The 12,172-nt window shown below is 41.1% G+C and overlaps 1 protein-coding gene across 1 annotated transcript; it reads left to right on the top strand.

Moving 5' to 3' along the window:
• The first annotated feature begins 159 nt into the window (after positions 1 to 159).
• Positions 160 to 5,874, top strand: LOC129172742 (alpha-1-antitrypsin homolog). Its single transcript, XM_054762809.1, has 5 exons — positions 160 to 310; positions 2,738 to 3,344; positions 3,415 to 3,685; positions 3,764 to 3,911; positions 5,428 to 5,874. Exons 2-5 carry the CDS (start codon positions 2,747 to 2,749, stop codon positions 5,617 to 5,619), a joined length of 1,209 nt encoding a protein of 402 aa, XP_054618784.1. The 5' UTR covers positions 160 to 310; positions 2,738 to 2,746; the 3' UTR covers positions 5,620 to 5,874.
• The last annotated feature ends 6,298 nt before the right edge of the window (positions 5,875 to 12,172 follow it).

Here is a 12,172-nt window from a genome sequence, read left to right as displayed (position 1 = left end):
AATAACTTGTGAAAGTGTCTTTGTATATGGAGGCTGGGGATAAAGTTAAAGTACAAGATGATTACTTTTAACATCAAAGTCTCTGATGCAATGTGTTCCAGATGAAGGACCCCAGGCTCTCGGCCCCTTTTGTTGCACATGTGAGTTGTGTTACATCAGTGAGGATGGTCTAGACAGATAACATATCTCTTTGCTAGGACAGAGGCAGTTGTGATTAATCTTTAACTTACATGTCAAGTGACTCTCCACGCTAGTGTATAAAATGGAGAAAATTCTGTTGATCTGTCCGCAGCGAAGAGGACATTAACGGGTAAGCAGTAGCGCAGGTTTTGAGATAAAAATATGCATACTCATTGGTGTGGTGAAGAATTTTGAGACAGCTCTGTGCAAAAGCCATCATTGGTAGATTTGTTGTTTTTGGTTTTGTACAGGCTATTTCTTCTCTTTAGCCTTTCTTCCTGGTTCTTTCATGTTGGTATCAGAGAGGTAGTCGATGATCACATAATTTAAAAGGTTTTCAACTTGTATCAAAAAGGAAGATGGACAAAGAGCTCAGTATACATAGCAGTTACCGATCCCCTCTAGAAAGTGAAAGGTAAGCTTGTGTAGAAGTGAGAGTTGAGCTTGTGTGAATGAGAACAATGAATTTATTGTGTTTCTGCCTCGTCCAGTATTTTTCCATCAGTCATATGTAACTGTTGCGCAACTCTTGGATTGTGCTATGTGAGTGTGCCTCAAAAAGACCTTCAATGAGAAGCTATGAGACTGAAAATGTATTGAGCTAATAAACTGAATCTAAAGGGTATTGTACTGTTTCAAAGGTCATACAGTGTATCCCGATATATTTGCCATTCAGCATTTGTGACTCCGCATATTCACAGATTGTTGGTCAAAATTTATGGTATTTTGATTTTTTTCGGAAAATAGGCCGTTTTCCCCGCAGAAAACCCATGTCATACACCCTAAGTCTGTAATAATTTATAAATACGTAATAATACAGATAAAATGTACCATTATGTCTTTACTGTATGCTTCATGAAGAATATTTTTTTTGTCAAGCGTTTTTTTGTCAGCAATCCTTGAACACACCATAATTGCTGTGAGGGGAGGAAATCTTACATATAATTTCTATAACTTGACTCCGATTTCATCTGTTCATAGATCATCTTACATTATCATTCATTTAGTTCTCAGTTCCTATACATTTTATACTTTAAATGTGTTTTAATAAGGGTGTGAGGTATATTGAAGAAATATTCGAAATCGGAGGAGAACAACAACGTCAGGATAGCAGGAGGGTTTGGAGGGGGGAGCAGCAAGCCGTGTGTCAAAAAAAGACATAAGGGGTGTCTCGATCCAATATCGATATGGGATACAGGTCCGATATCAGCAAAAAATGAGTATCAGATTATATTGTCCTGCATCTAAAATCTCTGATACAAGCAGTCCACTCCTGCACGTTTATTCAGCTTCTTTTGGATCACGAAGCTGGAATCTGTTAAATATTATATAGTCTAATAGCTCAGTGCAGTCACTTTTATAACTTCTCATCGAGGCCTTCAGGACACGCACACACACACGCACACACACACACATACATACACTCACCTAGCACAATCAGAGCTGTGCAACACTTCAGATATGACTCATGGGAAATAACTGAGACACACAATAGATGCATTATTGTCACTCACACTAGCTTGACTATGGCTTTCACATAGATTTAGCTTTTGCTTTTTGGACACAGGCTTAGGTTTCACTTTCTAGAGGGTTGCAGCAACTGCTCTATAGACTGAATTGTGTGCACATTAACTACTACTCTGATAGCAACCTGGTCCAAAGAACCAAGAAGAAATGGTCAATGAAAAAAGAAATAGCCATTACAAATTGAAGTAGATTTGCTGACATCTTGTGATTTTCCTTTTTGCAGTAGTGTGTCAGAAAATTTCGGTTGAAGTTCAAATTGTACCACTTTTGGGGGCTTGACTGTATTCTGAAAAGACAATAATAGAAAAGCGTATTGCACAGTAATGTAAAGCTGCAATAACCCTGCCTCACATGCAAAACTGGAATGGAAGAAAGTCTATTGGTAGTTTAGTGGTTCACATAGCTGACTTTGTGAACCACAAGTGACCGGATCGTCACCCTATTTGTAAAAAAAAAAAAAAAAAATGCTCGCATTGTAACGGCTATTTCTTTTCTTGAACCTTTCTTCCTGGTCTTTGGACGGCGTCGCTATCGGAGATGATAGTGATGATAGTCAATGATCACACAATTTATAAAGTTTACAAATTGTGTTTAAAAATAAGAGCAATATATTTAGTTGCAGCTCTGGACTCTTATCAACTACGGAAATTGAGGAAAGATTCCAGACGAAAAACACAGTCTATATAAAGTGAAACTTAAGCTTGTGTGCATGGAAGAAAACCCATGTCATACACCCTAAGTCATACACCCTGTGTGAAAGTGAGAATTAAGCTGGTGTGAGTGGGAACAATACATCTAATGTGTGTCTCCCAGCAATTTTAAATGAGTCATATCTAAGTGCTGTGCGGCTCCGATTGTGCTATATGAGTGTGTGCGTGTGTATCACGGAGGGTGAGAGTGTGTGTGTCCTGAAGGCCCCTATGAGAAGTATAAGACTGGCAATGCACTGAGCTTTTAGACTGTATGATATCTAACAGCATCATTTTTTGCTCTTGGCTCATATTTGGCTTCTCTAATTTTGTCTGCACAGGCGGTGAAGATGCGCACTTTCTTTGCAAGTTGCACTATTGCGGCATTGCTGCTGGCTGCCTGCCTGGCAGACCACCACCACCAGTCTGGGGGGGACATGAGCTGCCACATGCTGTCCCCTCACAATGCTGATTTTGGCTTTGCCCTTTATAAAACTCTGAATGCCAAAGCAGATGCCGGAAAGAACATCTTCTTCTCCCCGCTGGGCATTTCCTCCGCCCTGTCCCTGCTGTCCACGGGTGCCGCTGGTGAGACCCACAGCCAGATCTTTGCCACCCTGGGCTACGGTGGTCATGAGCAGGCTAAGATTGACGAAGCATACAAGCACCTTTTCCACACGCTCGAACACAACCAGGAGTCCCATCAGCTGGATATCGGCAATGCAGTCGCCGTGCACACGGGCTTCACTCCTGCTGCGTCGTTCATGAAGGCTGCCAAGGAATCGTACTCTTCAGAGGTCCTCAAAGTCGACTTCGGCAAACCTCAAGAGGCTGCGGCCGAGATCAACACGTACATTGCTGGCAAAACCAACAACAAGATTAAAGACCAGGTGAAGGACTTGGATGCTGACATGGCGATGATGCTGATTAACTACGTGTACTTCAGAGGTAGGAGACAAGCAATACACAGCAGATCAGTCACAGAAAAGCCTTCACAAACCTAAATGTCTGCCTATAGGACATTGGGAGAGACCCTTCAACAGCTCGCTGACAGGGAAGGCCGACTTCCACGTAGACGAGAACACCAAAGTGGAGGTAGACATGATGAAGAGGATGGGTCGCCATGACTTTCATTACGACCATGAAAACGGCACCTCCGTCCTCATGCTGCCATACAAAGGCAACACCTCCATGATGATCATCCTGCCTGACGAAGGCAAGATGAAAACAATAGAAGAGCACATCACCAAGGAATCCATCAAGCACTGGCATGACTCTCTTCACAGACAGTAAGACTATTCTTGACATTTTTAGACTCGAAAAGGTATTATTGTACATCACAATGACTCCTCCTTGATGTGCTTCAGATCTGTGGACGTTTTCTTGCCCAAATTTGCCATTGCCACCGACGCTGCCCTGGACACCGCACTGAAAGAAATGGGGATAACTGCTGCATTCGGAGACACCGCCGATTTGTCCGGCATATCCCAGGATCTGAAGCTTAAAGTATCTAAGGTACCACTTACATGTGCTTACTTTCTGCCAAGTAAGGTCGAAGCACACAGTAACACAGTAGAAACACAGTAGAAACCAAGGGTACTGTGGGAGTCCGCTGTTACAAAAGGCACACCAAAGTACCGTGAAGAGCTTTGTGCCATTCCCAGAGCCACTAGGCTTCAGTAATGTTCCATTATTGAGACATGTAATTAGATTACCGTCACACTGCATGTCATAAGACACAGTGAAAAGAAGTTGTCCTCCCATTTAGTGTGGAAGTGGTATGTTTTTGGCTTCTTTGTCCTTCTTCCAGTTCCTTTTTTAAACCCTTTCCCAAGTTTAGAATACAGTAAATAAATTGGAGGCCAACTGGTTAGCGCGCTGACTTGCTAATGTTACAGCCATGGTCGTCTCTTGTGTCCCTGTGGTGATCGCGCAGCCTGCGCATTACAGTTAAGCAATGTGAACAAACAAAGAACATGACTACAGGTGTGTTATTTCATGTCTAAAGGGCTTTAATAATGGCAAAGATTGTATTTGGAAGGTCATAAACGGGTGTTCTATGCTCTAACTACGAAAATATTTCATTTATTTATATTGAATCCTACTTCATGAAAATTCCCTTACCGCATTGGGGTCTGGAACCAATTGAATGCGATAAACGAGGGACGGCTGTATATATACACATGTACCTGTACATACTTGCATATACATATACTGTATACACATATGATATATATGTGATATATATATATGTATATGTGTATATGTATGAATATATACTTTATTTCTAACTTCAGATGCTTGATATTGCCTTTCCTACAGATATGCTATTTACTGATAATGTCCAGCACTTCATTACCGATACCGATATCAGCAGCACTTCCCTCAAACTAATGTTGTAATGAATGAACACTTTATTCGTCTTTTACTGTGCTGCATTTCACAAATAAACAAAAGAATTTGTGCAAAACAAGACACATACAGCAATATGCAATACAAGTTATAGAGAAAGTGCTATTTTAAACTTTTTGTCACAACAAAATGACTAATAATCAACCTATACTTGTCCTCCTACTGTATTATTGTATCGATGATACAGTTCGGAGAGTTGTCGCATTTCTATGTTGTACAAACATCTGTACAAGTATCAAGTGCAAAGCATAAAACTTTGGACGAATACAATCGGTGAAATTAAAAACTGGGTATGGCTGGGTTGTTTTCATTAACGCTGGTTGCTGCCTATTATTTTGCTGCAGGTACGCTAGTTGCGAGTGACTGCAAGTCATTCTTCCTCAGGTGTGACATTTAAAGTATTCAAGAAGACGCCTTACTCCCCCCTCACAATACCAGCGATTTATAGTCATTACCAGCCGCACATTTACAATCCGAAGGCGAAACTTGGGAGGAGTACAGTACAGTGTGATGAGGCCTCGCTTGTGTGCCCATATCATTATCGGTAGTAAATCCAATACCGACACCGATGGGAATATGATCCGACGTCCCCATTTCTAACCCACTGCTGCCCCCACAGGCATCCCATCAGGCGGTCCTGAGCGTGGATGAAACAGGGACAGAGGCTGCGGCCGTCACCACCTTGGAGGTCATTCCCATGAGCATGCCCATCAAGATGACCATGGACAGACCCTTCTTGGTCTTCATCCTGGAGGATTCCACCCAAAGCATCCTCTTTATGGGCAAGATCAATAACCCTGCAGCTCATTAGATGAAGACGTGTAGCATGTTTTCATCTTTTTTTTTTGTATTTTGCTATGAATTCAATACGTAAAGACATTGGATTCCATAGAATACAACTTACCAAAAGGTCACACTCATCAGTTGTCCAAAAAACATCAACGGTGCTGTCCAGCAAACTACGAGTGGTCAATAAAGTCATGGTTATGTCCATAACTGTTTGCGACTCAATGATCAAATGATGGTTTTCTTTCCCCTTGATGAAATAAAGACTCACTATCAACAATGACAGTCTTTCAACCTTGAGTCAGTGTTACTAACCAATACATGACACACACCATATGCAATTAACCACTTAATAGCAAATGTAAAAATATGCATCTCAGGTGCGCATCTCACTTGTTTTCAATTATAAAATGAAGTTAAAAGAACTGTATTCACCTGGCTTTTTTTCCAACCTAAAAATCTAGTCTGATGAGATCAATTATTTTTTGGGTTACAGTCATCCCTCGTTTATCGCGGTTAATTTGACCCAGGCCCGTAAATTTCCGTGAAGTAGGCTCCAATGTTAATAAATTCAATATTTTCATAATAAAGCATTGAAAACCTGTTTATTAACTTCTAAATATGTTTTTACTATTTTTAGATTCCTGTAGACATGAAATAACATTACCCTTGTAGTCACCTTTACGATCCTGTTTGTTTCCACCACATTGCTAAACTGTGATGCACAGGCTACGGGGTCACTGCAGGGACACAAGAGATGGCCATGACTTTAAATATTAGCAAGCTGGTCAGCTAACTAGTTAGCCTCCAATTTATTTACTGTATTCTAAACTTAAGAAAGGTTTAAAATGGGTAAAAATGTACCACTTCCGCACTGAACGGGAGGATGACTTGTTTTCGCTCTGTTGTGTCGGACATCACATGACATCACATGGTTCTAAATATTCATATTTGCATATGAAATATGGATATTACAAAATGATATATTACCTCTTTGACAGTGTCAATCAAAAAGAGCATCACTGACTTTTGTACAGGCCTCATTGGATTGGATCTCTTTGGACTGTGCAGGTGTAGCTAAGTACCTAAGCGGCTGCAGTTTGGAGACAAACCAAGAGCTTCTGCTGGAAGCACCATTTTCTTCATTATTGGAAATTCTCACTAATCTGCCTGGATTGGGGGGACTTGCAGCCAGATGTCCTCCAGCTGAGGCCACACACCTTCATCCAGGATAGGTCATTACGTCCAATGAGCATCTGCTCTGCGCTATGGTTTCAGTCCTCTAGGGCTTTGAGTGTGTTGTTAGTCGGTGGACTGCCATGTGGTCCATGCCACCAAGATTAGGGATGGACACAAGAAACTAGTACACTACACATGCCACCAGGGTGTTGGAAGCAAGAGATACAGGAGGTCCTCAGTCTACATACGGGGATTCTGTCACGTAGCAATGCTTTTGTCAATGATGTGGATCTGTTCCTGCCACATTGGCTTCCGCCTACCTGGGTTGAATACAGAAATAATATTGACACTTGAGCCGGCTGGCATGTTTCATGTGGGGAGTCTCAGAAGCAGGGCTGGTAAAACATGGCTTGTAAAAATATCAGTATGCTTCAACAAATGTGCACATTAGATGTGCACATGGTCCAACGACATCTGAAAGCCATTTCCCCGCGCATCTTCTGAGGTTGCTGCTGCATCAAACACTTCCACGAACTCACTTAAACATGACAATCTATGAAACCCATTTGCTTAACTGCCATGCTTATATGACCTTCACTCCCCTCAATGGACAAGCTTTTCATTTTTACATATACCGTGGAACCTTGGTTAGCATCATTAAATCGCTCCAGAAGGTCCGACTCTAACCGAAATGGACACTAACTGAATCATTTTTTCCCCCACAAGAAACCAATGAATCCGTTCCAGAATGCCAAAAATGTTACCACAACACAAGTGTTTATAGTTTTAGAATGATAGTTTTACATGCAGAAACCAATTGGAAATGCATAGAAATACACATACATGATGAATTAAAGGGATTAATGAACATTTAAGGTTACTTTTGCCTTCATTGAAGACGTGATTCTTGGCGTGATTGTTCCCAAAGACACAATGTGGCAACGAGATCGACACCTTCTCACAATAGAGTGGAACCTCGGTTAGTGTACGCCTTAGTTTGCATGATTTTCAGTTAAAAATCCATCAATTTTCTATACCGCTTCTCCTCTTTAGGGTCGCGGGGGCATGCTGGAGCCTATCCCAGCTGACTTCGGGCGCCAGGCGGGGTACACCCTGGACTGGTCGCGAGCCAATCGCAGGGCACATATAGAGAAACGACCATTCACGCTCACATTCATACCTATGGACAATTTAGAGTCTCCAATGAAGCTAACATGCATGTTTTTGGAAAATGTACCGTACACCAAAATTTTGCCCTGGTTAATGTACAATATAGCGCGAGTCTTGTCATGTTGTTAATACACTGTTTGAGTCCAACTGTGTCAAAATAGAACAAAAAAATCAGTGTGCCTTGACTGAAAGACCAGTCAAAACCATCTAAAATGGCCCGGACTGAAGGGGTTGTCTTTTGAAAAATGTCTGGGATTGAATGAGTTAATCCACGCCAATGTAGCATCCAACAGCTTTTAAATCACTAGGTATTGTTGTTTTAAGAAGGCCTACAAGAGATGACACATTGATATTTGGCCAGTCGGGGAAGATGATGAATCGAGGACAGTGTGACGACTAACAAAGCTGATCTATCACAAATAATACAAATGTCAGGCTGCAAATGAGTTAATCAGTCTTTCATCGTGACACATTTATTACCATCAGTCAAGTCAACCTGTCGAGGTCTCCAAAAGGTCCTTTGTTTCTATTTTGCATCCTGTTGACTCTGATTAAAAAGTTAACGCGCTCCCGATATCAGCAGCTAATTGGATCTCATATCAGCACAGCACTTCCTGCATACAATTACCGGAAAAGTTGCGTATTGTTTTTGTTTTTTTTGTTAATTGCTGTGAGCTTGCCATGTATGCAGTCTTGGTTGGGAGTCGGGATCTTCCCAGAGGAAATGACACAGAAATGAAAATAAGAACAGGAATATCCCAGCATTGTCCAGCATGAGTGAGCTCACGTGCTGATTTACACAAATCTGCTTGTTTGCCCCCCCCTCAAGAGCCAGCTTTTTGGGGACAACGGTACGAGAAAACGTAATCAGCTTTAAACGATGCACAATATCAGTCTCAGTGATCCGCTTTAAGATGTGTAAATTAGCCCCAAGAAGCCCGGACACCATCATTTGTCTTTGATCGATTTTCTTTAGCTGCTTATTTCTCCTGAGTGAGTGGAGAGGATGGAACGGAGGGATGAACAAATAAGATGATGATGAGATACAAATACAACTTTGTGGGCAGCGAAGTTTTCCTCCGGGTTAAGTCGCGTTTTTGCAGAGCGAGCTGTCTCCGATGAAGATAGATTTGCCTTGAAAATGCGCCGCTGTTTGTTATTTTACATAAATGAACAAAACGGGAGTCCCCACTCACTATAACCTCATTTGTGGAAGACATTTGTGGCTTGATTGGAGGATAAACAGATGGAAAATGTTCTCGGAACCAATCTTTAAAGAATAAACAAATGTAATGGGTAAAGGAAAGGTTGTGTAGTCAGTGTTCTCCCTGGATAACATCATCTTGTTTTTCACTTTCACTTTCACGTTCTTGGCATATTATTTGTCTTGAAATACGGTGAGCGTGTCTGAGCAATGTTCCCTTGTAGAATAAGCGGAACGTTACAGTAACGGAACATGCAAATTCAATACATTTCCCATTCATTTTCTGTGGGAAAATTGTCACACAAAATATGAAATTATCGAGTCGAGTCCTCAATGAGGTGAACATTTTGACATTACAGTCGTCCCCCTCCACATCACTCCCTCACTCTATTGGGGGTTTAAAAAAATAACGAATTAATAAATGATTGCCGTTTCATGGTTGACTATGGCCTATTATTGGTGGTATTCTGGTCACTAGGTGTCAGTAATGTTACACTGACGAAACATTACCTGCCTTATCCGACATGAGAGAGTGAAAAAAGTTCTCCTCCCATATACATGTGGAAGTGGTACATTTTTGCCTTCTTACTTCTTCCGCAGCACATTTGGAACCCTTTCTTGGGTTTAGAATCAATGCTTTGGAGTCTTAACTAGTTAGCTCGGTAGCTTGCTATATGCTGTAAGCTGTCTCTTACGTCCCTGCGGTGATCCCGTAGCCTGTGCATTAGTGTTGCGCAATGTGGTATAAAATAATAGGAGTGCAAAGGTAACTATAGGGTTGTTATTTCATGTCGACAGGGCTCTACTAATAATGGTAATAAACCTATTTAGAAAGTCATAAACAGGTTTTCCATGCTCTAACTATGAAAATATTCTGTTTATTAATACTGGATCTTACTTTGTCTGGAAACAATTATCCGCGATAAACGAGGGACAACTCTTTATTGGTTTGAATTTGTCGAGACATGTGGGAGGGACAAAAAATGTGGCGGACGTGCATTGATGTGGTGTCCAATCATCACAATTGTTATCACTGACATACTGTATATAGGAGAGTGCAAGATTTGATTTTTTATGTTATTTTTTTAAGTACATTTAGACTCCCTTGGTTCGGAGAACGTGTGATATTGCAGTTTATCATTACAATAAGAAGAATTACCAGGACTGATACAGTATCTACAGTTTATTGTCAATAAGACGGTAATCGGGAGGGCCAAAATGATCATTTCTCATTTCCCATCTGGCAACGCTGTCACTGAAGTTCATTAGAATGGAAGGTTTTACTTTGAATCAATGTTAATGAAATCACAGCTCAATGCTTCTTCCTTTTGCTTGTGGCAAACGCCTCGATTACATTAAAGAAAAAAAAAAAAAGCTTTTAACTGCAGAACAGAAGCAAGTTCGCAAACTTACACCTGTTTACACAAACTCTCCTGCGATGCTGAGGAATGCGCAGAGACGTTACTTTAAAAGCGTCTATAAGGTCGCGTCTCTGAGTGAAGATTTTGCGCTGGGGGGGGGATTTCAGATCTGTGACAGTGTTACATGAACAGTTATTCCTTACTTGAAGAGTACAGTAGGATAAAAGCAGCTTTGAATTAAAACGCCTGGTGTAGTGAAGTCTTCAAAACCAGCCACTTTCAAAGTGTGGCGCGGCGGGCCTCACAACATAAAAAGCCTCCTCCAGTCCCCCGACTTCACCACCACCACCCCTCAAATGAATTGATCACCTGGGGTCTATTTTGATAAGAAACTTTGGGAAGTTTAGGGCGGTTATGAATAATAAATGTGTTTTTAAAAATTCTTTATTTTTCTCAAGATGCTGGTATCTTCTGGCACACCCCCTGAGAGGCTCGCCTCACACTGAAAATTTGCATATCATATCATGAGGTCTTTTTAAGTTTTCCCTGATTTCATTTTGATGCCACTTGGACATCTAATGAGCGATCTCGCTCGTCAGCTGCCGCTCATTCCTGTTTTTCCTGGAAATGGCAGCCAGAAAGTGTTTTTCCGGATGTAAGAATTGGGTATCGAAACCGGAGTAAGGCAACAATGGGAGGATATTTAGTTTCCGGGGAGCTAAAGACTTACTTCACGGTCGCTGCTTTCGCCACAAAGCACAGTTCTACACCAGATTCTCCAGTATTCATCGAATTACAGTCGTCCCTCGTTTCGAATGTCACGGATTCACTTTATCACATTTTTTTCAAAATATATTAATTCACAATTTATGCTGTTTTGTGGTTGAATACCTTCTGTTATTTGTCAAAACATATGCATATTTATGCAAATGTTATATACGTTTGGCGTAAATGAAGCATTTTCAAACATAAAAATGGCAAAATGAACTAAAATTTAAAAAAAAAAGCATTCAAAAGATGCATTCAAAGACGATTCCACGCTGATCACAAGGTGTCAGTAATCTTGTTGATAACGACCTCACTCGTTGACCTCACTTCCTGTCTGCCCCTCACTCAGCTCCACTGGGGAACACATTTACAGTAACACACTCAAGCACAAGTCTTATTTATGTCTTAAATGTCTTATTTTCTCTTATTATGCCTACTATATTGGGTGACACCTGTGTAAAGGGTGTTAGTTCATGTCTATAGGGCTCTAATCATGTTTAAAAAGTTTTTAGAAGGTCATAAAACGGTTTTCTATGCTCTAACTACATATAAGGAATAAGGAATCCTACTTTGCGGAGATTCACTGAGCATGGTCGGGTCTGGAACCAATCAATCGCGATAAAGAAGTTATTAATGTATATCACATATCCTGATGACCATTAGCACGTAACGGGTTCAGAGGGGTGTGTTTCTATGCGGCAGAGTGGGTGTGGCTGGCCAAGAGGACACAACTTGATATTTATGGAGGTTTTTATTAAAATAAACTTACTAGAGTGCCCCACTGGGATCCACTGTCATTTTAAATGAGGTGTTCTCTTGAAAACAGCAAATCAGATCAACTATTGCTGGACTTTGTGAGTTGTCATTTTGACACTGGGCGGGGGGAATAGTCACAC

The sequence above is a fragment of the Dunckerocampus dactyliophorus genome, chromosome 19 (genome assembly GCF_027744805.1).
Source record: "Dunckerocampus dactyliophorus isolate RoL2022-P2 chromosome 19, RoL_Ddac_1.1, whole genome shotgun sequence".
Lineage (NCBI taxonomy): Eukaryota > Metazoa > Chordata > Actinopteri > Syngnathiformes > Syngnathidae > Dunckerocampus > Dunckerocampus dactyliophorus.
This window is presented reverse-complemented; position numbering and strand designations above follow the sequence as displayed.